Below are 27,914 nucleotides of genomic sequence, written 5' to 3' on the forward strand. Positions count from 1 at the left end.
ATTACTTAAATAAAGGATTTCAGTACACCACAATACAACAGAAAATATTGTAATATGAGTCTGTAATGCATACTTAGATACATACTTAGAAATACGTGTTTATAGTTTATTTTTTTATTTTGTCCCATGGAGCCAGTAACACGCCATGTTTGTATGTTTGCATTGTATACTAGGAGAAACGGCAAGAGAATTTGCTTGTAGTGATTTATAGAGGTGGTAGTTCTATGGCCCGTTTCATCATCAGAAAATATAATGGTTATTTGTTTCTATGTCTCCACAATCTCTGTCTTTAGCTAAACCAGAATTTACAGTGAACTGTGAAGTAAATGGGCAAGGGAAGATAAACTTGTGTTACAGTGCTCCCCAGCGGCTAAAACACGAAATGTTGCATGGCATTTTGTTTGGCGCCGATGGAGGGAGTCACTCCTGAGATCTTTGGTCAGTCAGACGGCAGAACTTCCGGTCGGCATTTTGTTCTACGAGAGGAGAGCCTCTTGATGATCGCAACAATCGTCATATTTCTCATTTACTGTCGAAATTGGCTGCACTCATTGTTTATGTCGGCGCAGACCGACTGAAACTCCGAAGAACGAATGTTTCCCCATGAATGTACGTTGAAACATTCACCCTTGAGTGACGGAAGAAGAACGAATCAGTCCGACCCGGATTATTGTTGATAGCTAGCAAGCTAGCTCAGCAGCTAGCTGGCAAGCCAGTCGAGTTCCTTCTGGAGGAGCTGCGAGAGAGAAGAAAGGGGGAGCTAGAGATACGGACACGGACACAAACCAAGCTAAAACATTCCCCTCCCTTTGAACGCAACATCCGAAGGTAAATATAATCACCCATCTCTCTTTTTGAACCAAACTTTTTAAATTGCGATTATTATCTATTACATTAATAAATGCTCTGCTGCAAGACCACCTACGGCGTCGTTAATCGTTGACCGGGAGGTAACGGAAGCTAACGAACTAGCCAGCCAAGCTAGCTAGGTGTGTTTTTGCTCTGCTGAGGCGCACGGCCTCAACTGGATGTCATTTGTCGAGCCCGAGGATTGGGCCGTTGCCACGGAATTAGAATCCGTGCCGTTGCCTTTGCATCTACTCACTCAAACCCGTCGCCTTTTTCCGAGCTCAACAGAAATCGGCTAGCATTTATTAACCCCGACTAGCGCTTCCTTGTATTTTTCGAATTGCCTTCCCTTTATTTGAACGGGGAGCAGCATTCGAAGCTAACTAACAACACTTAGAGCTAGTTAGCATAACTAGCTAGCTATTAAAACACGACTATTGTTGTTAGCGAATGTTAGGCAGCTAGCGTAAGTGATCTTAGCTGCTATCGTAAGTGGTAACGCTAGCTTCGCGGTTAGCTCGAAAGATCCAGGCAGCCAACTTCTTGGCAGTGTAACGTTGGTGGTTTTGTTCGCAAGTAGCGGGCTGCAGCTGGAAATCCAGCTCACTAAGATAAACAGTTAAATGGATGCTAGCGGCAACTACACGTAAGTAATTGTTGGGTAATTATTATTTTTTTGAGTTCCGTTATTTGAGTTCCGATGTTGTGTTTTGTTTTGCTGAAGCCTTTGGCAGGGCTATGGTTGATTTTGGTTGCTATCATGTTTCGAAATGTTTTGACTGAGCACACACACACTGTTTCCTCAGCTATAGTTACGCTACTGTCGGAGTTTGGTAGACATGTAAATGTCATTAGTGGGATTTGCAGATATGTTTCCTTGACCACCGCGAATACAGTTTGGTGGCTTCCTGCAGTTACCAGTTTGCAGAATGCGTACGGTGGCTGTTGGCTACTGGAGGATGCAGCCCCCCACTACTGCCGCCACCATCACAGTGCATCTGTTCCTTTGTGCTGCCTCCTGCCTGTCAGTCTCACAGCTGTCAGCCAAGCCTCTGCGTACTGAGGGAGCCCACATAGACTGAGCACGCTAACGTTATGGCTAGCTAATGTAATGTTTACAGTATCCATCTGTTGATCTCCTGTTACATTTATTAAGAGCAGAATGTGTTTCACGAATTTACTATATGACCACACTGATCGGTATGCACTCAGGTCTGGTTGCAGCATTGTGTTTACAGATTTACGTGCAGTAGGGTATCAGTAATAGGCAGAAGTTCTTGCAAAAGTTGTTGCATTTCCAACAGTGCTGCATACTGTTGCATTGCATTCTTGGGCTGACGATTGTGTAGCAGTAATGACACTTGCTGCAATTTTGAAATGCATGTGTGACATTGGATATTGTGATTCTTTATATGGCCTTATTTTGCTGTTTTGTGTTAGTGTTTTAGTACTACTCTTGTAGACACAGCTTCCTTTGGAATCATCCCAAAGAAGAAGATAATGCAGTTTTATTTCACAAAGTCTGATACAGAGACATGTTCTCTTTCAACAGATTGAAGGAGTAGGACTTTTTATCTGAAATGTCAGTGAGTCCACCCGAGACTGCACAGAATTCTTCAAAAAGGTATTATCATACTGTTTTTAATTTCACTGACCTATCATTAGTAATAATAGTAATTGTGATAACTTGGGATATTGATAACTCCTTTAGCAGAGTCCACTTCATGTAATCGTGATCCAATTTTGTTGTCCACATCATGTAAACACTTTAATTTTGTGTCATAGAGAATAATGAGGATAACAAGTGAGCCCTGCACTGGCCTGCTTTTGGCTTGTTATAACAACCAGGTTCATCCATGAAGCGTGGGCTACGTTTACATATTCTGAAAATTGCAGCTGGCTTTTTTTTCCCTTTGACCTCCTGTACAGTCTTTCTTGAGGGGTCAAGGACATCGAACAAGCAGAGGGATTTAAGACAGATTAAGTGCAACACAGGGCCCTAATTTGTGCAGATCTGTCATAATAAGCTGTAAGTAAAGAACTGTCTGGTTTGAAATTAATGAAGCAAACTAGACTACTATGGTAGGAACACAAAGATTTACCTCAGTTGACTATTCACTCAGTTTCACAGTATTGGTAATATTAAATATGTATAAATTGGAAAATCAAGTCAGACAAGAATTGGAGAGAAAATAGAAGAACGTTGGTACATACCCACACACAGTATATCTGTTGTATTACCAGGACAATCATAATATCAAGGCTTATTCACTGGAGTACTTTATTGATGGGGCTGTGTATTATTCAGAAAAATTCTGTATTTGTGGCAGTGTGATACATGAGTATAAACACGCCTTTTTAGAGCCTCTTTCTTTTCACCTAATAAGCCAAATGTAAAAATTGCAGTAATGCTAATATCAGTGTTGTTGAGTTTACATTAGGGGAAATCCAAGTGATCCAACGTGACATTTAAATGACTCGCAATAAACGCCAGTTTATATAATGAGGCTGAAGTAAGAAGACGTACTCTTCAACGTGTAACAAAAATCACAAGTATTAAAAGATCTGATGTATTAATACATTGGTCTCAGATAACCCATTGTTGATTTGTTGCTGCTTAAGGTTTGTACCAGTTTAATAAAGTAGTGTGATTGTACAGCAGGGTGGCCTAATAGTTAATGACCTTGCACCTTAACCATAAGGCCTATATTCAGTCCTCTGTGCATTTGTTTCTGTTGAACATTTCATAAGACTACACTTATGCTAGTTTCATGATATTCCTGGACCTCTGTCACTGTATCTCATGCAGAGATCACTGAGGATTCCCCCTTATGGATCAGAAGCATACATAAATAATGATGCTAATAAATACTGATACACCATATATACGCAATGCAGTTTATCTTAATTGATAAGATCTGATATGACACATTTATTTGTTGCGTACAGATGATGCAGCAGAACAGAAATAGCAGCTATGTATACTGTATCAAATATTTTGTCATTCACTGTGCATTTGATGTCCCTGAATAATATTATTTTATCATTTTTAATCTTCCTCCTGTCTTTTTTTATTCCCTCTCTTCTCTGCCTCTTTTACTCCTTTTTACATCTATATTTTGCCCTCTTTACCCCTTTTCCTGTACATCACTCATGCCGTTTTCCCTCCCTTATTAACCTTCCTCTCTCCTAGGTGTCAGGAGATGTGAGGACGGGTGTCGTCCATTGACCCCCTGATCTACCTGTGTATCAACACACTCCCCCACCCTCACCTTCAGCATGAATGGGGATATGCCTCATGTTCCCATCACCACTCTTGCTGGGATCGCTAGCTTAACAGACTGTGAGTAACAGCTCTTGTCCAAATATATTGTCACAGTTTTTCTACTCTCTCCTCCTCTAGTGTAAAATGCCAAACTGAAATATTCTGTCTGAACAGATGTAAATTTGCAATTGTGATTGCATATCCTGTCTCTTGCCTTGTCTACCATCTCTCTACTTTTCTATGGCCACCTGTTCTGCATTGCATTGCATTTCTGGTTTCTCATCCTGTCTCTTTTTCTCATATGTTTTTATTTACCTCCCCATCTCTGTTCTTTCCATCATCCCTCTCTTCTCATATCAGTGTTGAACCAGCTACCCCTACCTTCCCCTCTCCCGGCCACCACCACTAAGAGCCTCCTATACAATGGGAGGATTGCAGAGGAAGTTACCTGCCTACTGGGCTGTCGGGATGAGAATCTGGCCTCCCAGCTAGCCCATGGCCTCAACCAGGTCTCCACAGAACACATGTGAGTAAATAAGTGAAAGTGTCTATGTGTCATAATTGTGTCTTGATCCTTAACAAAAAGCCTGTGACCTTTGTACATTAGCAGAATTTCTACAGAAAGTACTGTGTTTTGTTAAATGTTTCAACCCAGAATTGTAGGCCATCCTTGTAATTAGTCCTATGTATGTTTAAACTCATGAATACAGTGTTTGCATTTGCATTCAAACATGATTCAGTGCTTGTCAGTTCTACTTATTACTGTTTATTGTGCCACCAACTTATCTTGCCCCCACTATTTTATGTGACCAAACCTATTCTTTGTGCATTTTTTCAGAGAGCTGAAGGATAACCTGGGTAGCGATGAGCCAGAGGGAGATGCACCACTGTTGCTGCAGACCATGCTGGCCAGAAACCCTGGCATCTTCAGGGAGAAAAGTACGGAGACACATCCCTGTTGCACATTACAAATTGAAAGCATACATTTGTATAGACAAGCCGCATGTTGGCATTTATAAAAAAATTGACTTTTTTTTTTCAATTTCTGAACAGATGTTATGCAGCAACCAATGGTACCACCATTCAAGATCACCCCGAATTCCATGCATAGCCCTGCCCAGTCTGCAAACTTCCAGCCGGCTGCAATTTCTCCCAGTCCATCAAGGTGGGTCATTCTGATTGAAATTGAGAAGACTCTAATATATCATGTCATTAAAAATAGTAACCATTTCATTGTTGTTTACATGTTTTTCCTTGTTTTTTTAATTAGAATATCCCGGTTACATTAGAATGTGTGGTGTTGTTTTCTAGTTTCCTAGATGATACTGATTCAATTTCATTTCACTATTAATTATGCAACTTCCTTCTACTTTCGTGCTCACCTTCCTCTCTTCCTGTTCTTTCTTCCACTTTGTCCAGCCGGTTTGTGGCGCCCCAGACTGGGTCCAGTAGCCGGTACATGGGCCAGCAGAACAGTCCAGTACCCAGTCCCTACACTCCCCAGAGCCCTGCTCCTGGTTACATACAGCAGTATCCCCACCAACAACCACCCAGCTATAACCAACACCAACAGATACAACAAGGTGAGAGTGTATATGTGTGTGTTGCATATTCATGTTCATGCATGAGGGGACAGAGGTCTTGAAATATGGGTCCATGCTACTTTGTCTTCATGCGTGTTTGGGTGTGCAACTGTATAATTTACATGATCTGTATGAGTTGTTGAAAGACATCACCTTTTCAGACTTGCATGTGTGGTTGACATGTGGTTGAGGTTGACATGCTGACATCATTAGACAATTAGAATGAAGTGTACTAAAATTTTGAGGTATGTTGGTGTCTTTTTTTTCAAAGTCACCTAAACTGTGTGCATACATGACAAAGAGCACCATTTAGTATTGTTTTATGTAAAGAAACCATCTGAGAAGAACTGTCCTTTGATATGATCTCATGGATTCTTATTTTAAATTTGTGAACTACAGTTTTGCTTTCTGACATGATCACATATCTGGTAGATTTGATCAGACACATATTAATTAGACCGGAAGGTGCATTTAAATCTGCCAGGTGGGCATTTTACAAAACTAAATTATTGATTTTGCCCTCTAAAATCTCTCTTCTTGTTGGTGTTGTACTGTGTGTTGCATGTGATCAGTGGCCGTGGTTTTGAGAACAGTTTCATGGGCCAAATTCTGTTCCTTGTTAAGCAACGGTGAATGCAAACTTAATACTTCCTTTAGTTGCTTCACAGTATCTTTCTGTGTTTACCTGCAATATTTTTGTCCCATTTTTTCCCCTGATGTTTAACCAGGGGTTTTCCAAATTTTTATATTGAAGTAACACGATTGAAAAGAGCAAGAATCAAATTCTGAATTCAAATATCGAACAGAACCGTGTAGCTCGAAACCGGAAACCTATGAGCAATAAAAAGCCCTTTTAGTAAGACTTGGATAAAATAGAGAAAAATGAAATAGAATAATTTAATAATAAATAATCAGATTTAATACACCAGTGTAATAATTTCACAATTTAAGCACTGGTGTTCAGTAGGGCCCATCAGTACTGACTTATCAGCATATCATGATTGTCGTATATGTTGTCAGTAGCGCTGGGTGACATGGACCAAAAACCACATGTTGGTATTTTTAGGCTGAATGCTCACACATGATACATACCTTGGTCTTTTCTTCAAAGTGGACTAAAGGTTCAATTTTAAGTTAAAGCTAAATGTGAGATGTCTCAAGTGCTTTTATTAAAACATACTGTTTTAATTATAAAATTATATAGAGTGAATGGTCTATTTTAAATGAAATAACTAATAAAAATATCCCTAAGAATGCTCCTTCAGTTTTCAACAAGAACAAAAACAGAAATAGTGTACAATTACAGGCTTTCTTCTCCTGCTTAACAAAACTTGTGCTACAAAGCACAAGTTTTGTTTTTTATTTTCAAATTTTTATGTACAGCAGTTTTTATTATCCAACAAGTGAGGAAGCAGGTTTGTTTTAACCATGTAATGAATTGCAGGCACCAAAATAATTTTCATTGTCTGTGCAACTTATAAGTTCAGTGTAATTACATTTTCCATATGGGGTAGTTGTACTTTGTGTTATTCTTATACTTATACTTAGCTTTTTTCATTAAATCTCTCTTGGACTCCTGGACGAATGATGGCCTAATTAAGCAGTTTTATCATCAATTTTGGACTCGTCTCCAATAAACAAGAACACGTTATTTTTTTCACAATCAGCAATGTTATGATTACAACACCGATGGATGATTTTATCACTGACTCTTTCCTCTTTTATCTTGCAGTGTCTGTGGCCAGTCCCATGGTTCCAGGTGGCATAAGAAATATCCATGAGGGCAAGGTATCGGGGCAGATGGCCAATGCTGCCAACCACCACTCAGACAGGCATGGCACTGAGGACTACCTTAACATTGTACACCGCCTGGGCAGTGAGGTACGACTGACAAACTCCAGAACAAAAAGTACATTACATTAAGTTTACTACCCAACCAAGTCAAAAATGTATGTGTGTACAAACGGCACAGATTTTTAAAAGATTTGGAAGATTTGTGATATGAGACAAAGATGGTTTCTCTAAGCAGCATAAAGAGCATGTCACTTTACATGAGAGGCCCCACTATCATTTCTCAGATAGCAATCAAGCAACAGTCAGCATGTGCCAGTGAGCATTCATATGGACAAAAAATGGAGAATACTGTTTAAATGGTAACTTTCTGTTGTGCAATAGACAGCAGATTTAGATTTAGAAAGAGTGAAGGCGCAAGATTTTACAAATTGCTCAAGGCTAAAGAGGAGAAAAGTAATGTCAAGCGATACTCTCGTAGGGGTGGTTATGTAATGTTAACCAACCAGGCACTGGGGTTTCTGAATAAAACCTGTTGAGCTACATATGTGTGTGGGTATATTTGTGAGTGTTTTCAGTTGTGTTCAGATTTTATAACTTAGATGGGTTCAAAGATGTGTTTTCTGTTGGTAGTCTCCTTTAGTTATTTTTTTTTAAATTGATACTGATTTTTAGGTGAAAGCTCAATAGTGTTTTTTTCCCATTAAGAGAGGATGTGAAGAAGAAAGTGAAAGATATTTAGGGAAAACATTCGTATAAGCATATGACACATGTTGAATAATGTGTGCCCAGAAGGGAGGTTCTGCTTCAGTGTTTGACATAATATTAAATCAGCATAATACCTCTGATATGTGTGAGAGCATCTGTGTCAAATTTCAATTATTTTGGTCTCCCAATTAGTCATGTAACTATAATTGAGACATACCCGTACACTAGAGTCAGTGCTCCCTCATATAAGAAGCTTTATTTGCAACAGTTGGGTAAAAATTGGACTTTGTATTCACGGTGTTAAGAATTTTAATAACAGATTTTTGTTTGAAAGTCTGTAAAACTCATGCCTGGTAGCTTACGTCTGTCTTGTCTATGTATTGTCCAGGAGGGTGACTCCACCATGAGGAATCCTTCTTTCCCTCTGAGGTCTTCACAGTCTGGCTGCTCCCCAGCAGGGAGCGAAGGAACGCCCAAACGTAAGGCCATCGGAAAAGGAGAGGAGGCACTCCACGGCATACATTCTGCCTGCATTTAGGGAAAAGCTGCCTCCGGCTCTGAAATTTAATCAGAATTTCACAGCAGTAAAATTGTTTGAGTCCATTATCCCTCAAAAGTGATTCAGACCCACCGTGATTTTCATTTCAGTCTTAGTGGTCGTCTTGGTATATTGCTTTGCAGATTATTAGGGTGGAATACCTCTCATAGACAGGTATGTGCCCTTTCTTTTTACTTCCATTTGAGGCATAACTTTCTTTTCTATTTGGTGTTGCTCCAGCGGGTTCTCGCCCCCCACTGATTCTGCAGTCACCACCTCCCTATGCGCCCTCACCAAGGGAGGGAGGACCAGACCAGAAACAGCAGCAAAGGAAGAAAACCCCAACAGTGAAAGAGGAGAAGGACATGTATGACATTGTTAGCTCTCCAAACAAGGACTCTACAAAACTGACTCTCAAGCTGTCCAGGGTCAAGTCAAATGAGTCCGATCCCCCAGGTAAGAGAAGATTTTGTTTCCCACACCTCCAGTTTCAGAATGAACCACTTTCACAGCTATTAAATGAATTAGCAGTCCTAAGAAGAGGTATGCTGCACTCACATCTTTGAACAACAAAAAATAAATTGTTAGTCCGAACCGAGCCATTTTAAATACAGTCCTATAAAAGTGTTTTTGTTAATGTCTCAGGTGAGGTTATGCCAGGCATGGACCAGAACTCGGACAATATGGAGGCAGAACTGGGCTTCCAGCAGGTGCCAGTTCTTCAGCAAAATCTGGGAGCCCGGATGCAACAGCAGCAGGTCTCCCAGCAAGGTGGTGCCAGTGGTCTTCAGCCTCCCAGTTCCCCTTATGATGAGGCAGAGCTGGATGCCCTCGCTGAAATTGAAAGGATAGAGCGAGAAGCGGCTAGTGAGAAGTGCTCAAAGGAAGTGCAAGATAAAGGTGTGCAGAATATCTGTAAATTTGAGTCTATGGATACAAATTGTTGTGAATTTTTAACTTAAGAGGTTTTTCGAGCATATAGTTGGCATATAGTTTTATTTTCATGTCTTTCTCTGTACAGATAAGCCGCTCAAAAAAAGGAAGCAGGACTCTTTTCCCCTGGAGCCAGGCGCGGGGGGACCAGGTGGCCCCACAGGTGCCCCAGGAAGCGGATCAACAGGAGGGGGCAATGCTGGCAAACTGACCCCGCAAGAGGCCACTGCAGCTGGGAACGGTGCCAGTCGCCCTCCCCTCATGGTGAGCATCGACCTCCAGCAGGCCGGCCGAGCTGATGGCCAGCTCGACCCCTGTCTGGCTGCCCCTATTCCAGCCCTTGAGGCCCAACGCTGGCCTGAAGAACCAGCTAGTGGTCCGGCGGCAGTGGAGGGTTCTGACACAGCTTTGCGGTTGAAACCAGATGGACGACCAGAAGTCATCAAGAACAGGGTCGATAAACATGACAGCAGGAGAGAAGGTCGGGAGTCATCAAAGCACCGACATGATGAGAAATCCTCAGACAGGCGGGGAGAGATGCCAAAGTCATCAAACCGAGGGGAACATGGACGAGACAGGGACCGAGAATCTGACAGAGATAGGAGGCATCGGAGCGAGACTGGTGGTCGAGATCGACGCTCGCCTGACTCTCGCTGCCGAAGTGACCGAGATAGGGCGGGCTTCCGGGCTTCTTCCACTGGAGAGCCTGGTCGGAGTAGCAGTAGGCAAGATGGTTCCAAACCAGCCTCATCTGCTTCTGGTGCTAAACTTCCAGATTCTTTTCCTGCTCAGCTCCTGGGAGGGCATAGTGGCGCACTGAAGAACTTCCAGATCCCCAAGGTGATCTGGGCTGACCCAAACAAAATATCTACTCATCTACCAATCATTCAACTGTCACTGCCTGCAATCTCACAAAACAAATCACACCACTGCTCTTTTTTTTTGTTTTCATTTTTGTTTATCCATTCATAAGCCTTTTGTTTATTCCTCGGATTGGTCTTAAGGTTTTGTTAACACATTAACCCATTTCTAACCAGTTGTTAAAAGTAGAAATTGTTTTGTTTTATTTATTAAGTTGGTAGTCCTGTGTGTAAACAAAAGCAAGTACCTTAAAGAAATGCTCCACTGCCATTTTTCAGATGCTGCACATGAGTAAATGCCTGCTGAAAGCACTCACTGTCAGTATCCCGCAGCCCAAAAACGTGGGTTGAAAAACAGTCAAGTTTCAATTCATTTAATCCTTTCTTACTATGTTTATTGTCACTTAAGTGTTCAAAGATACAACCCCCAGCCACGTCTTGGTGCACGCTTATATTATCCCACCAATGGAAAAATATGCTGAGCTAATATTTTAACATTGTTGCTTGTGCGTGTCCACTTTCAAAAACTTGTAGCAAGGGACACACATAGCTGTAGTTGTACAGGTAGATACTGTATTGAAGCCATATTTAGCACCAAGCAAACGAGATTATACTGCCAGTCGTTTAATGGTGCTGTCACTCTAATCACCCACACAGCGTCCCCACACTGAGTTGCTTGTCTAGTAAAAATGTGGCTATTTACCTGAAAAGTCCTGCAGGTGCGTTATGGTTGAAGTTGCAATATAAATGCGTAGGAGTTGTCCTGACAGGACTAAACCAGTTATGCGGTCTCTGGAGGATTTAGCTGTAGCTCCGGCTGATTGGTTTACAAGGCTGCTGGGTCAGGAAGACTGAACTAAAGCCACAGCAATAATCTTTATTGTTTCTGTCTTTTGTAATGAGAGCTGCACTCTGTTAATCTCAGTAAGACTAAGCAGTGTTGTCATTCAATTGTTAATTGACAATGTATGTCACTCGTCAGCTGTATGTAGGACATTACAATGGGGAAAAAATGGCATTGGCAAAGGACCTATGATGTCCCTGTGCTGGAACTGATTCATATTATGTAATATTTTATCCCCAAATTTTCAAGGTACTATGGAAAAAGACACTGAAAATCACTTCTTAAGACTTGTCACACTTCAAATGTCAAAAATTTTTGACATTACTCAACCTTAGGCCTCAATCAGCACCTTTAGCAGAGCAAACCTGCAGTATTGTGCAGCAAGCTACCAGTCTATGTTTCGCTGCTGATCAGCCTTTATCATTTTTGCCAGGTACTAATGACTAGACACCTACCATAGGCGTTCCTTCTAACTCGATGGCAAAACAACAGAAAGCCATGCCAATACCAGAAGAAAGAGAGGGCTAGTATAACTGTTTCCATGTGTGTGGCATTCATTGCATATGCGTTAGGTGTTCACAACTCAGACACAAACTTTGACGTAATAATATTTTGGCAACAGTTGAAATGTTAGTTCTTTCTTGACTAGAGGAAACATCCACTATAGCATTCTCCAGTTTTTGCTCATCACCCCTAGTGGCAGGGGGTAGTTGCTACTTTGGCACTGCAGTGTTGACAATGTACAAATACCAGCGTATTGACTATTACTCCTATGATGTAAGACATGGAGGTGATGTTGGAAAAATGGTGGAGTATTCCTTTAAGGCTTTGTTCTCTGAGTTATACTGGAAACTAACATCAAAATGGCAAATCTTATGTCAGTCAGTTTGAACCATTGTTTACATTTTATTATATAACTTGATTTTCTTTTTTTTCCCAGCTCACATTTTTTTCTGTTCAGAAATGTGTGAAAAAATGAGTTTTATTGAAATTTGACTTTCAAACAACCTCAGAGGGCTTAACTGACTCCTTGCTTTTTTTCTTCCTTTTTTTCCAGATCAAACGTGATAAAGATAGCAGCGGGTCGACTGAAGGTCAAATGTGGGGCCAGCCCAAGGTTAAACTGGAGAGGCTGGGTTTGGTGCAGGACTTTGAGAAGAGGCCCAAGCCTGTAGTGGTTCTTAAAAAGCTCTCCATTGACCAGATCCAGAGGATCATCCGGCACAGCAAGACTGGAAAGAACAGGATCTCATCAGGAAAGTCTGGCAAAAGTAAGAATAAGGAGCTGTGGAACTGCAAGCAGTTTTGCGTGATCATTCAATTACACTTACAGCGTTTTCTCACTCTCTCTGTTCTGTGTTTTTCTATGCACTTAAAAGGAAAAAAATATCTTTTTGTTAATAACTTGAAAATATTGTCAAATCTTCAGGTGGTATGGACCCAGCAGTTTTGAAGGAGCTGCCCCCAGAGCTGCTGGCAGAGATTGAGTCAACCATGCCCCTGTGTGAAAGAGTCAAAGTGAACAAGAGGAAACGAAGCACTGTAAATGAGAGGCCCAAATACGCTGAGGTCAGCTCGGATGAAGACTTTGACGCAAATGGAGAGTGTGAGTCAGATTTTTTAATTCATGACACTTCTCACTGCGACTCTTTGCAGAAGGTTTGGTCCAATTCATTTTAGAAATATACTTAAAATGTAATGAACCTAAAGGCATGATTGACATTTTTATATTTAAATTTAATTTTTCAATACCAGTTTACAGTTGTAAAAGTTTGGCCTTCATGGTTTTTCCATACAGCTGCAAGGAAGCGGCAGCGCCGAGATAAAGACAGGTCCTGGGATTTTGAAGAAAGAGAGCGCCGGGGTTCAGGGGAACATCGGAAAAGTGGGCACCGGGACAGCAGACGAGGCTCGGGCAGTCGCTACCGGGACTCCTCTGAAGAAGATTCACCACCACCCAGCATGAGTGAAGGTTTGTATTCAAGTCACATGCCACAGCCTTTCAAATTATGTTTCTTTCTTTTGAAATGTGTGTGACAGTGATAGAACTACTTACAGTGTGTTTTTTCCTGGGTCTTCACAGTGAAAACTAATGCTACATTAAACTGGGGGGTAATGTTTTTATTTCCATATGCAGGCAATAAATAAATATATGCCCAGAAAACAGAGTTTCTTACTTTTAAAGAGCGTTTGTTATCTGGCAAACACAATGAAAACAAAACATAAGGCAAAACAATTAAGATGAAAACTCTGTCACTCAGTTGCCAGAAAAATGAAGATGAAGGAGAAGCAGAAGAAACGGAAAGCATATGAACCCAAGCTGACCCAAGAAGAGCTGATGGACTCCTCCACGTTCAAGAGGTTCTTAGCAAGTATTGACAACATACTGGAGAATCTGGAGGATGTGGATTTCACTGCCATGGGTAAATATCAGTGCTGACTGGCTTTCAATCTGCTGCTGTGGTCCATTCTGAAAACCCAGTTACATCAAACTCACCATTATTTACTGTGACTTTGTGTAACGGTTTGTTTTGTGTTTTCCAGCAGCAGATGACGATGAGATACCTCAGGAACTGCTGCTTGGTAAACACCAGTTGAATGAGCTGGGCAGCGAGTCTGCCAAGATTAAGGCCATGGGCATCTCCAGCAGGGTACTGTATAGTATATTAATGTAAATACTTTGTACAGGCTGTTGTTGATACGTGATTCTGCTTCAGATGTAGGTCTAAACAATGGTCTCTGCTGTTGTAGATCCCATCAGACAAACTGGTGAAGCTGCTGAACATACTGGAAAAGAACATCCAGGATGGGTCCAAGCTCTCCACTATGATGAACCATGTGAGCTCCCTTCCTCCCTCTCTCTGTTTTAATTTTCTTTGTAGTGATACTGATATACTGCAGAAATCCATACAGTATCAATTCAAAAATAAATAACAGAAAATAAATTGTTAAAATGCTACAAAAGGTTTCTTATTGCTAGAATGAATTGAAACCTTTGGCCTCCAGATAGTGCTTTATTTCTGTAAAATGCATTTACATTATTTTCCTTTCTAACCTCAGGACCATGATGCTGAAGATGAGGAGAGACTTTGGCGAGACCTGATAATGGAGAGAGTCACAAAGTCAGCAGACGCCTGTCTGACAGCTCTTAACATCATGACCTCAGCACACATGCCGAAGGCTGTCTACATAGAGGACGTCATAGAGCGGGTGCTTCAATATACCAAGTTCCATCTTCAGAACACACTGTATCCACAGTATGACCCAGTCTACAGGGTGGACCCACATGGAGGTGAGGATAAAGAAAAGGAGCTTTATTTAATTTGATCATTTGATTTTTATACAAGCCTGGGCCTTATACCGTCGTGATCTTAGTGACGCCAGATTACCGAATTTGTGGTGAATATATGAGTCAATTGACAATTTCTCTCCAACGTCTGGAAATTACAGGGTTGTCACTTGACAATACAGTTTTCTCTTTTACTGTACTTGATATACTCTTCATTCATGGAAACAAGTAGTATGAGCTGTTGCAAAAAATTAAAGCCGAAATAAATGAAACTAAACTAATCCGTAAGCTTCACAGTCAGCTGAATTCTTTACACTTTGGGTGGAGGTTAATTTGCAGAACGACCTAAATGACTTCCTGAATTACATCTGTGAAATCTGTTTACAAAGCTGTTTTCTCTGTCATGTTATTTGACAATGTCTCTGCAATTCAAGGGGAGTTTAATTCAAGAAATATGAAATATTATGGATTTTTTTCATAAACAAGTGGAAAATGTTTGTTGGAATGTTAAATGGTTGATCCATAATGAAAAACACTTTGAGAAAAGTATTTAACAGGGTTGCTCTTGTCCATGTAGGTGGCATGTTGAGCTCCAAGGCAAAGCGGGCAAAATGCTCCACGCATAAGCAACGTGTCATTGTCATGTTGTACAACAAAGTGTGCGACATTGTGAGCAACATTTCTGAACTCCTAGAGATCCAGCTACTCACAGATACCACCATCCTCCAGGTAAAAACTAGAAGTACTTAAAAACAATGTTAGACTGCAGTTAGCAGTTTATCAAGTCAAAAACTTTGCAAAACAAATGGTGATTCGTGCTCTCTTTTTTTTCAGGTTTCTTCTATGGGAATCACTCCATTCTTTGTGGAGAATGTCAGTGAGCTGCAGCTGTGTGCCATTAAACTGGTTACAGCAGTAAGTCTTCGTTTAGAAATGCTGTGTTTATCTAATGACACTGCTTGCAACCATCTTTTTGGGTCACTTTATCCTGAGTACTACATCACAGTTTCTTGTGTACAACTTTTTATTAAAAAGTAAAAAAAAATGATGGTAGAGACTTGTACTATAAAGAAAGAGACTAACTGCTTTACTAATTCCTGTCTTCAGGTGTTCTCACGTTATGAGAAGCATCGGCAGCTGATCTTGGAGGAGATCTTTACCTCTCTCGCCAGACTGCCCACCAGCAAACGCTCCCTCAGGAATTTCAGGTAACTTGTCTTACATGAATTCACATTGATAGGTGAGGCGGAGGTTGAGATTTCCCAATGAAAAAGCGTGTTCTCTGCCTACCAAATCAGTTCTTTTCCTGGATGATATCCATCATAGTAACTTATCGTGTGTCCTGACCTCTTGTCTTCTTAGGCTGAACAGCTCAGACCAGGATGGAGAGCCGATGTACATCCAAATGGTGACCGCTCTGGTGCTGCAGCTGATCCAGTGTGTGGTCCACCTCCCCAGTGACAAGGACACTTTAGACGAGTACGACAGCAAGGTAGGAGAACAAGCAAGACACACAAAACTACCACAAAAACAAACAAATATACAGTTTATGCAAATACAAATACACATTTGGACATATCATTTTCTCATGAGTTTTTTCTTTTTTTTTTTTGTAGGTGGATCAAGATGTGTTGATAACCAACTCGTATGAAACTGCAATGAGAACAGCACAAAACTTCCTCTCAGTCTTCCTCAAAAAGTAATTACCCTTCTGTTCTGTACTGCCTTGAAATATGTTTTTTACTCTTTGTTTACTAAGTTTCATTGTACTAAAGCTGTACTCTGTCACCTTAAGTGTTTATAAACAGCCATACAGTGCAGACTAATTCTAAAGAAATTAAAGGATTGTTGCTTATTCTTTTGGACTATTTTTTACCTGTCATGTCCATTGGCTACCATCGTTTGTTATGCCCTCTGTAATAAGTATCAAGGCACCATCATCCTAATGGTGTGCAGGTTTCCCCATGTGCATGCTGGTACTGCTCGACACACAAACAATACAGGGACCTACTTGTCAAAACATTGCTCTGTGTGTGTCAAGTGGTCAAACACGTGACAGGGTTTATTCGGACTGCCGGCTTGTTAACCCATAGAAATTTTAAATTTCTTGATGTCTTCATGTTCTGGTTGCTTCATGGCCCTTGGCCTCTGATCATAATTGCTGCCATTAATTCTTTCTCTTATGCTTTCCCTTTATTTTACCCCCTGTCCTCCTCTGCCACTTTCTTCCTCTTTCCTCTCTCTTAGGTGTGGCAGCAAGCAGGGAGAAGAAGATTACCGGCCATTGTTTGAGAACTTTGTCCAGGACCTGCTCTCGACAGTAAACAAACCAGAGTGGCCTGCTGCAGAGTTGCTGCTCAGTCTGCTTGGTAGACTACTGGTTAGTATGACACAGCTCTTCCTTCAAACTGGAAATGCACCCATTTGTGCGTAAGTGTTCCCAAGAATAGCTTATCCAGATTAATAGCAGTGGACAGCTTTACAATCCTTTGACAAAAGAGAACCCTTTTAACAATGAGACCTGGACTTGAGAGGTTGAAACCCATTTTTTGGAAGACATTCTCCCAATATTTCCTTTTTTATTCGTTGCATTTAAAGCACCGATGTTGTGATTCCTTAAGACATTTATAAGGCTAGTTTTGGACTCTGTATTTGCACAGACATTTGTTATCAGCAGGATTACTTTTTGATTGTGTCAGTGAAATATTTGAATGCTTTAAGATGTAGTGAAGGAGGAATTAATGGTAAATGCACAAATGCAGTGATCAGATAAGTTCTTTTTTCTTTTAGCATGCAAGTGAAAGTAAATCTTGGTCTTAAGTGTAACATGATAACTGTTACAACCAAACATTTTTCACTGACATCTCCTTATGTTCTTTCTTTCTGTCTCTGCTCCCATCAGGTACACCAGTTCAGTAATAAGCAGACAGAGATGGCTCTGAGAGTAGCATCTCTAGACTACCTGGGTACAGTGGCAGCCCGTCTGAGGAAGGACGCAGTCACTAGCAAGATGGACCAGAGATCAATTGATCGTATCCTACAAGAGGTAGAGCAAAACCTTCATATTTGATGTTACTTTTTCTCAAATGTATAAGGTGATTTTTACAGTGACAAAAATTAAGTTAAACTTAAAATTAAGTTGAAAATGGAACAAGCAAAAAAATTGTCTTAAAATTTAATTTCTCTTTTGCTCAGTTATTTGCATTCCAGCCTTTCTGCTGAATATGGACTGGTTTGAATGACACTTCTTTCTTTCTGATTATATAGTCTCAAGGTAACGATGAGACCCAGCAGCTGCAGAAAGCTCTACTGGACTACTTGGAAGAGAATGCTGAGACAGATGCCTCACTGGTGGTGGGTTTATATTAGACTGACTATGAAAGTGGGGACTTAAAACACTGTTGGGGTTTTAGATATCAGAAATCTATGGGCATGTTTTGAGTGTTAAGATGGCTTTTTAACTTTTTACTTGAAATGAGCTATTTAATCTCAAATACAAGCACCTTCCTATAGGTCACACTGCAGAACACTGAAAAACATCCATTTAAATTCTTAGCCATAAATTCATGCTGTAATCTGCTGGAATTACACAGCAGTACACTTTTCGTTAGGATTAAAAGACTATATTAAAGGCACACACAACAAAATTGGCTTACACTGTCACTTACTATGTGTTAATGAAATGATTGTTTTATCGATTTCTAAATATTTCTAAATATACATACAATTATATTCTTTGTCTCATCTACATCTGATACTGAGACCCTCTTTGTCCTCTAGTTTGCTAGAAAGTTCTACATTGCCCAGTGGTTCCGGGACGCCACCACAGAGGCTGAGAAGTCCATGAGGAACCAGAACCCGAAGGATGAGGACTCATCGGACGGACCACAACATGCCAAGGAAGTGGAGAGCACCGGTGAAATTATGCAGCGTGCTGAGAAGCGCAAGAAGTTCCTGCGCAACATCATCAAGACCACGCCAGCTCATTTCACCACACTGAAGTAAGGATGTGTGAATGTCTAGACAAAGTCATCTATATCACTCGTATGACAGAACCATCTCACTGCCAGTTGTATGACTATATAATCCTATAACATTCTTCCTCTTTGCCCTTCCCTTACAGAATGAACTCTGACACTGTGGACTATGAAGACTCCTGCCTGATCGTGCGTTATTTGGCCTCCATGAGGCCGTTTGCCCAGAGCTTTGATATTTATTTAACACAGGTAAGATTTGAATATTCTTAACTTTTTAATGAAGCACAACAGCTGCATACAATAATATGTAAATCATTCACACAATATAATACAGGTGATATTAGGGCTCACTGATCAGGCTTTTTCTTTTTTTTTTTTTTTTAATAGATCTTGCGAGTTCTTGGGGAAAGTGCCATCGCTGTAAGGACTAAAGCCATGAAATGTCTGTCAGAGGTTGTGGCTGTGGACCCCAGCATACTGGCAAGGGTGCGTTGGGATCTGTGTTTGTAAAGACAGTTTGTCATGCCTGATTTGTACATTCATTACACAAATTGTACATTGTATGGACTGCTTTAAATTCTTGTCTTGTGATATTCTTGCTCTGTTAAAGTGTGCTTCGTTATACTGTCCTATGCTACTCTGCTGTCTATACAAGTGATATTGTAGTCTGTTTTTTTCCCCCCATACTATATAATGACACTCTTTTTTTCCACTTCTTCAGTCCGACATGCAGCGTGGCGTCCATGGTCGTTTGATGGACAACTCCACCAGTGTGCGAGAGGCAGCTGTTGAGCTGCTTGGCAGATTTGTCCTCAGCAGACCCCAGCTCACTGAACAGTACTATGACATGCTCATAGAGAGGATACTGGTATGTTGCCCAATCAGACTCATTCTGGACACATTGTTGTTACAGCTCATTGTAAAGCCTTACAGCTTCCATATAACATATAATATAATTCATATAATTATGTACTCAGTTACCTGAAAAACTGTTATTGAGAATTGGCCATTTATAGAAAAGCCATGTTTGAAATTATGTTATGATGTGCTGTGTCATCAGAATGGCAATCTGCAGATATCAATGAGTCAGTTCATTGCTCCTCAACAACACCACACTCAGATTGTCACTTCCAGATTGTAGAAAAACAGCTGGTCTCCCTGACACCCACAGTATGCTTTCAGAGTTTTACACTTTAGGATCCGTTAAAGCCCATTCTTTGTAAACTGCTCACATGAAAAGCTAGTGTGGAAATGAAGCTACTGTTTCATGCACCTGTTTAATACATATGTAAATGGTACAAGTGGGGCCACTTGGGCGGGAAGGCAATTTTTTCTGTTCATTGAGTTTGCACGGAAAAGCATCTGCATGGATTGAACTTGAAGAAAATTTGCTTAAAATGTTTCAGGTTTGCTTTTACATGGCAGGAATAATTGAATAAGGAGCCAGTTTAAAAGCAGCATTCAGTTTAGGATTTGCGCAGATCATTGTAGTAGCTGTTGTAATGTAAGCTATCGATATTGAAATTTAGTCCAACACAAAAGCCTCGTACTTTGTACTCAGCATCTAAGAAGTGAATGCCTTGAAATTGTTGTGCCTGTTGTCATGGAAATGTTCAGGAGGGTTCATGAGAAGTTCACTCTTCATTACAGTCTTATACTGCCACCTATTGGCAGAAAAATGCTATTGCATCCAAGGCAGATGTTTCCTTTGTAAATGAAACAAGAGCCTTGTTGCTTGCAGTACATTGCAAGTCCTTTATGAATTGAGTTCCTTTTGGTGCACAGGACACTGGTATCAGCGTAAGAAAACGGGTGATCAAGATCCTCAGAGACATCTGTCTGGAGCAGCCAACCTTCAGTAAGATTACTGAGATGTGTGTGAGGATGATCCGCAGAGTCAATGACGAAGAAGGTATCAAGGTATGGATCAGTGGCACCTTTTGGCTCTTTACAGTTTTAGTTGTTTTGATATGTGATTATTCTAAATTCTAAACTCTCTCTGTATTGCAATATATTCATAAAACATGACACAATCTTGTGTTGTTTATAGAAACTGGTGAATGAGACATTCCAGAAGTTGTGGTTTACTCCAACTCCAGCCCATGACAAAGAGACCATGACCAGAAAGATCCTGAACATCACTGATGTGGTAAGTTACACTGAGTTACAGGTTTCTTGTATCCAGTAATAAAAGTAATAAACCTGGACAGAAAAGGCAGAATCTCTCATCAACCCTTACCCAATATTATGGTGAAGTTTAATTTTCATATCTTTTCTTCAGGTTGCAGCGTGTCGAGACACCGGTTATGACTGGTTTGAGCAACTTCTTCAGAATGTAAGTATTTGATTTTGTGTTGGGACTTCACCTGGTGGGAAATATATCACTGTTTAAGATCTTTTTAAAATGAATATTGTCTCTCTTGCTCTAGCTTCTCAAGTCTGAAGAGGATGCATCATATAAACCAGCCAAAAAGGCCTGTGTTCAGCTAGTCGACAATCTGGTTGAACACATCCTTAAATACGAGGAGTCTCTTGCAGGTATTTATCATCCGACACCAACTTAAACTGTCTTAATGCAGCAGTTGATTTTCCTTTAAACCACTGTCTATACTTCTAGATGAGTTAATCAGTCTTTTATAGGAAGTTTAATGGCATTAAAACATAAAAATTTATACTCAAACACAGCACTTGGTGCATAAAGCATCTGTGAACCACAGAAATAACATTTTTATATATGTGTTTTTTTCTGTCCTCTTCAGAGAACAAGGGTGTAAACTCAACACGGCTAGTGGCGTGTATCACCACCTTGTACTTGTTCAGCAAGATCAGGGCCCAGCTCATGGTCAAACATGCCATGACCATGCAACCCTACCTGACCACAAAGTGTAACGTAAGTTGTGTTTTCCAAATCCATTTAGTTACTGCACAGTTATTATGGACCACCAATTGATTCGTTGTTGGTGTCTGATCTGTCAGAGATTCTACAGTAATTACTGTTCTGTTGTTTCCCCTGCAGACTGCCAATGACTTCATGGTCATCTGTAATGTGGCAAAGATCTTGGAACTTGTGGTGCCGCTGATGGAGCATCCCAGTGAAACTTTCCTCGCCACCATCGAAGAAGACCTCATGAAGCTCATCATCAAATACGGCATGACTGTACGTGGCAGTGGCTCTGTAGACATTTACATAGGGTGTTCCACTGTAGAACTAAGTTTTCCCTGTTAAATGTAGGGTGTAATCCATGTTGTTTTAGAGATGATATGATGTTCTCCTTCCTTTGTCTAGGTGGTCCAGCACTGTGTGAGCTGTCTTGGAGCTGTTGTCAACAAAGTGACGCACAACTACAAGTTTGTCTGGGCTTGCTTCAACAGGTTCTATGGTGAGATATGCCTTTACTTTGATCTTGTATAGCACATAGTTTTTGCAAGGATAACAGCAGTCTGCAATGTTGAGCTTTGAAGTGTCACCTTCACCACAGTCCAGAACAAGGAACTTGTATTTCAGCTTTCCAAGCAGGTCCATAAATTTAGTGTATTCCCATATCCCTTTAGATAGTAGCTGTGAAAAAGAAAGGACACACCCAGTCTTCATGAAAATGACTTTTTTTTCAGGTGCACTTAACAAGCTCAAGATCCAGCATCATGAGGATCCTAACAGCGCAACCTTGGTAGCAAACAAGCCTTTCCTGCTGCGATCACTCTTCACTGTGGGGGCCCTGGCACGACACTTTGATTTTGATCTGGAGGAGTTCAAGGGCACCAACAAGGTAGGATAGCAGTTGATGGTTAATGATACTGGGAAAAGCTATGGATTGCGCGTCCAGTTATTAGTTTTTGGCCAGTTCTAGAGAAAATGTTTCTGCAGCCTAGGTTAGATCCACAGCCAAAATTAGTTTCAATATGTAAACAAAACCACTGCTGTACCATAACAAATGAGATGTGCGCTATCTAACAACATTGTCTGTATGTTGTGTACAGGTTGTTATCAAGGAGAAAGTTCTCGAGTTGTTGCTATACTTCACCAAACATGAGGACGAGGAGGTCAAGACCAAAGCCATCATCGGTTTAGGCAAGAATACCACTATTATAATATGATAGGTTTGACAAAATGTAAAGGGCGCTATATTTATTGTGTGCAAAGTATTTAGAATGATGGAAGGCATGCGATTAATTTTACTGAGACACTAACCTACAGTTTCATGTTAGAGATTGGCAGGATTGCAATAGTAAGGCCAGAGATGTGCTAGAAGCTTCCCCAGCAGGTGGAGATGATGTAGATGGTGACTGTACTACTTGCTTGTTCTTACATGCCTTTGCTGTTTGTTGTTTGTTCCCTCAGGCTTCCTTGTGATCATGCACCCCAGCCAGATGTTTGTGCCTGAGGTGAAGTCCTTGTACAACGGCATCCTGGCTGACAGCTCCTCCTCCATCAACCTTAAAATCCAGATATTGAAAAACCTCCAGACATACCTTCAGGAGGAGGACACGCGGATGCAGGAAGCAGACAGGGAATGTAAGTTAAGTTGGTTGTAGTTAAGCAGATTTTTGCATTCAGCACACCAGCATAGTTGGTAGCACAATCAACAATGCTCAGTGATTAACAAATTGTTTATTTAAACATAATTTTTCTGGTAAAAGACTACCAGAAATACTTCATTGTGTTCCCTCAGCTCAATAAATATATTTATTGTAATAGATTGCATTGTTAACATGTTATATTTTGTGTCCTTGCAGGGAAGAAACTTTCAAAACAAGAGGATCTGAAGGAGATGGGAGACATCTCTTCAGGAATGAGCAGCTCCATCATGCAGCTATATCTTAAACAGGTGCTGGAGGCATTCTTCCACACCCAGTCCAGTGTCCGGCACTTTGCTCTCAACGTCATAGCTCTCACACTCAACCAGGGTCTCATCCATCCTGTACAGGTAAGAACCTGTCAAACCACTCCACCTAGTGAAATTGATAACACATGACAATGAATTCCATTATTTCTTTTGCTGTAGCATCGTTAAACCCTCAGTTCCTTCCATTTAAACTTCTCCTTATATGGTAAACAGAATTATATAAACATAAGTGTGTGAACATAATATCATTTTCATCCCATCCGTGCAGTGTGTACCCTACCTCATTGCAATGGGAACAGACCCAGAGCCCAGCATGAGGAACAAAGCTGACCAGCAGCTGGTGGAGATCGACAAGAAGTACACAGGATTCATCCATGTGAGTTGGTGTTCACTGTGGTCGAGTGTCAGAATTATGACATGAATTATGTTGTTACTCAATGACTTCTGCCGGTTAAGTATCTCCATAAGTAAGCAGCACCTGTGACAGTATACGGAAGATGACCCTCACATTGATGTGATTTTCAAGTATATTAAAGTGGCAGTTGTAACATGGATTTTAGTCTCATTGTTAAAGTAGCATATTCCTATCGCAGCATCTATTTCAGCATTAAACACACTAGGTTTGTGACATCTCTTTCAACATATTCTTTCACAGATGAAGGCAGTTGCTGGGATGAAGATGTCATACAATTTGCAGCAGGCCATCGATTTGTCTCGTAAGAGCATCATAAGAGGTTTCAGACAGGACGAGACCCACTCAGCACTCTGCTCCCATCTCTTCACTATGATCCGTGGGAACCGCCAGCACCGCAGGGCTTTCCTCATCTCACTGCTGAACCTCTTTGATGACAGTGCTGTGAGTGAACCTGCACTCATCTTGACACATATTTACACCGCTCAGTGTGAAGTGGGAATTCCTCATCTACTACATACTGAGTCAGAAACAACTTTGTGTTTGTTTGCCATCACACACTTGCCATCAGTGTGTCTTTGCTAGATATATACGAAGGGTTTTATATGACAACATACAGGATAGGGACATCATGAATCTTAACCAGTACCTTTTATACAGATGTGACAAACATTAAGGAGTTGAAATATGATAGATTGCATAGTTTTTCTGTCTTTCAAATTTGTCGGTTTGGTTACTGTATGAATATGTAAAATTCTAATAAGTGAACACTGCCACGTGAGTTTCTACCAGGCGCTTGCTCTCAACTTTCCCGTTTTCTTTCTTTCTGCAGAAGACAGAAGTGAACATGCTTCTGTTTATAGCAGACAACCTCGCCTGTTTCCCATACCAGAGTCAGGAGGAGCCTCTCTTCATCATGCACCACATAGACATCACCTTGTCTGTTTCTGGTAGCAACTTGTTACAAACCTTTAAAGAGGTATGTCAACGTTTTGAGAGCAGCTTGCATCTAAATTGCTTATTTGGGTTCTGCGTTGCCTCAGTGGTCAGAAAAAATTCTGAAACACAACAGAAGTTATAAATATTTGATTTCTTTCTGTCTGCTCAGCTTCTGTTGAAGGAGCCGAGGCGTAAGGAGAAGAAGGTAAAGAAGGAATGGAAGAACATATCTGACGGGGAGGACGAAGAAGAAAAGATGAACTGTGGTTCCCCCCGGAGCGACGACGAAGAAAACAGCAACAGTGATGATGACAATGACGATAATGATGATGACGATGTGGTACGGCGGCCTAAAAAGGCCAAGAAACCTGTTGCGGAGAGCTCAGAGTCTGAATCTGATCTGGAGGATTTGGATGTGGAGGATGTGGAAAAGGTAATGAGGCTCCTCCCAGACAATCCCACAGGTCTCTTGGACTTTGCTAATGCTGTTCAGGGCATCCTGTTGCTGCTGGTGCTCAAACAGCATCTGAAGAACCAGTATGGATTTTCTGACAGGTAAGATCTACATAACTTTTGTATCTATGCAGCCTCTATTTGAAAGGATATATCTTACTTTTTCAGTGTTGATAACGCAGTGGAGTACCACTCTAGATATTCAGTCATGTTGAGAAGTCCATGTCCACTCTAACTAAAACATTTTTTTATCTTTACAGTAAAATTCAGAAGTACTCTCCAACAGAGTCAGCCAAGGTGTACGATAAGGCAGTGAACAGAAAAAGCAATGTTCACTTCCACCCACGACAAACCCTTGACTTCATCTCCAACAACATGGCTCGCGCCACACTGACAGATGATGTCAAGAAGCGGATAGTCAAACAGTACCTAGATGTAAGTAACGAAGCTATGTCAGACTTCAGTGCCAGTGTTTTCTGTATGTCACAGATTGCAAGTTGATCTTTCAGTGGATTTGGGGTTGGCTTATTTTCTGTCCTCTCACCAATTATATTAGCATTTAAATGCAAGATGTTTTCTAAAAAGCGTAACTTGCTTGTGAACTTGTATTTGAAATCAGTAAAATGTGAGGCTTGGACTTGCTCATTGCAGTGAATTCGATGTTGATGATTTGTCTGGTTACAGCAGCAGCTTATTTGTAAAAGCTTTTATTTCTGTTTCATTTGTCTGAAGAACATGGCAACTTGATACAAATCTAGTGGCAGGCGTCACTTGTTTATCATGCTGTACATGACTTTTATTCTTCTGGCAACTGTGGGATATGTGCCTTTAATTCCCACAAAGAGTGCTGCCCTTCAGATCATTCAGTACTCATTAGTTTGCAGTGGTTACAACAACTCCAATCTGTCACATTTAGTTCTTAGATGTTGATGTCTAACTGCTGAGGAGTGTAAAACGTGTGTCTAAACGCTAGTTTCTTGCCTTTTCATACCACATAGTTCAAGGTTCTGATGGAGCATCTGGATCCAGACGAGGAGGATGAGGAGGGAGAAGCGTCTGCCAGCGCTAACATCAGAAACAAAGCCATAAATGCCCTACTGGGAGGCTCCGGCCCCATGTCAGGACCCAGTCCACGTAATCAGGCAGGACCAGAGACAGATGACGATGATAGTGATGGCGACGAGAGGACCCCAGGGGTGAGTTACATGGATACACACATGCTATTTATAAAATACAATTTAAAAATGTGAGGGGAAAATAGTGCAACCTTTTTTTTTCTGTCCTCCCTGCAGTCCTCTCGAAAGTCAAGGCGAGCGGGTGACTCCTCGGACCCCGGCCGTATGAGTGAGACAGTGGAAGCAATGGATGTGATTGCCCTTTGCTGCCCCAAATACAAGGACCGGCCACAAATAGCTCGAGTCATCAACAAGACCCCGAGTGGATACAGCATCCACTGGATGGCCGGCTCCTACTCGGGGCCCTGGGCGGAGGCCAAGAAACGTGATGGCCGCAAACTGGTGCCTTGGGTGGACACTATTAAGGAGTCGGACATCATTTACAAGAAGATTGCCTTGACCAGCAACCACAAACTGAGCAACAAAGTAGTACAGACTTTACGCTCACTGTATGCAGCGCGGGAAGGAGGGGCTAGCTAATGGCTCCCGTTGTTTTGTTCTTTTTTTTTTGTTTTGTTTTTTCTTTTTTTTTTTTTTTGATCCCCCTGCTCCATTTCTACTTTACCAGAATCATCCTTTTCCCTGCTCCTGCTCCTCCTCCTCAACCTGCCACCTCCGACAACACAGCCAAACTTCACTGGATTCCTACCCTCCTCCTCTCCTTCCTCATTTTTGTAAGAAAACACAAGAGGGCAAGAATATTTGACACTACATACTTTTACATGAGTTATTCTTGCAAAAATGACACAAAACATAAGACTTATTATATTAGAGGGACTGCTCATGTTTTGTTTGTGTACAAGTTCAGAGGATAGAATCCAGAAGGCATTAAAGGAATAATTCACCCAAATTATCCCTTAAAAAGGCTATCAGAAAAGAGACCTGGAGGGAAATGTTTTGTCAACATTGTTGTGGGAGCTCCTTCGCTGTTGTGCAGCAGATTCTAGTCGCTCATTTCTACTCCCACTGTATCATAGTTTAACACGACAAAAAACTAAAATGTTTATATCTCTGAAGACAAAAAAGCTGTAAAAAAAAGAATAAAACCTTAAGTGAATGTTGGAAATTAGTCTTTTTGATGTTCTTATTAAAGTGTTTTTGGAGTTTATTATACTACTAGCACCCTGATGGTTTTTCCTTTTAGCTTTTAGATATTTGAAAGAAAAAGAAGAAAAAAGAAAAAAATAAGAATTTTTATTTTTGTTCACTTTTATTTGTCCATGCTGTACAATGGCAGAGTCCTCTGAATATAATTTATTCTATTTCGAACTACGCATGCAGTATATGTGGCCTATTGCAGGAGGATATTTTGTAAATGTAGATTTTGTTGTATTAGGTCACCCTAGTAATAAGAGGAAAGGGGATTCATACCCTTTTGGTGGAACAAATACTGCAATAAATTTTCTACTTCTCTTTGTCACTTGTCTGCTCAAAGTGTTAATCTGATCTTTTCA

General features: G+C 40.9%; 1 protein-coding gene across 3 annotated transcripts; it reads left to right on the plus strand.

Moving 5' to 3' along the window:
• Positions 1 to 475: 475 nt before the first annotated feature.
• On the plus strand, positions 476 to 27,877 carry nipbla (NIPBL cohesin loading factor a). 3 transcript variants are annotated; one of them, XM_041043234.1, is made up of 49 exons: positions 476 to 828; positions 2,402 to 2,473; positions 4,043 to 4,192; positions 4,475 to 4,640; positions 4,953 to 5,053; positions 5,168 to 5,279; positions 5,534 to 5,697; positions 7,430 to 7,578; positions 8,585 to 8,675; positions 8,975 to 9,190; positions 9,380 to 9,634; positions 9,756 to 10,507; positions 12,429 to 12,642; positions 12,801 to 12,977; positions 13,170 to 13,343; positions 13,633 to 13,794; positions 13,916 to 14,022; positions 14,123 to 14,209; positions 14,432 to 14,663; positions 15,238 to 15,389; positions 15,495 to 15,575; positions 15,768 to 15,868; positions 16,023 to 16,152; positions 16,277 to 16,359; positions 16,908 to 17,040; positions 17,563 to 17,706; positions 17,928 to 18,014; positions 18,441 to 18,661; positions 18,784 to 18,886; positions 19,025 to 19,123; positions 19,359 to 19,505; positions 20,423 to 20,557; positions 20,688 to 20,786; positions 20,919 to 20,972; positions 21,067 to 21,175; positions 21,397 to 21,527; positions 21,654 to 21,794; positions 21,924 to 22,017; positions 22,250 to 22,404; positions 22,616 to 22,706; positions 22,977 to 23,150; positions 23,372 to 23,562; positions 23,750 to 23,857; positions 24,137 to 24,337; positions 24,726 to 24,872; positions 25,002 to 25,387; positions 25,546 to 25,720; positions 26,284 to 26,481; positions 26,578 to 27,877. In XM_041043234.1, the coding sequence occupies exons 3-49, from the start codon at positions 4,129 to 4,131 to the stop codon at positions 26,938 to 26,940; spliced, it is 7,656 nt and encodes a 2,551-aa protein (XP_040899168.1). In that variant the 5' UTR covers positions 476 to 828; positions 2,402 to 2,473; positions 4,043 to 4,128; the 3' UTR covers positions 26,941 to 27,877. The 3 variants fall into 3 exon arrangements, with proteins under 3 accessions (XP_040899168.1, XP_040899169.1, XP_040899170.1); XM_041043235.1 differs by having other exon boundaries at positions 13,919 to 14,022; XM_041043236.1 differs by having other exon boundaries at positions 9,756 to 9,931.
• The last annotated feature ends 37 nt before the right edge of the window (positions 27,878 to 27,914 follow it).

Source organism: Toxotes jaculatrix, chromosome 7 (assembly GCF_017976425.1).
Source record: "Toxotes jaculatrix isolate fToxJac2 chromosome 7, fToxJac2.pri, whole genome shotgun sequence".
Classification (NCBI taxonomy): Eukaryota; Metazoa; Chordata; class Actinopteri; family Toxotidae; genus Toxotes; species Toxotes jaculatrix.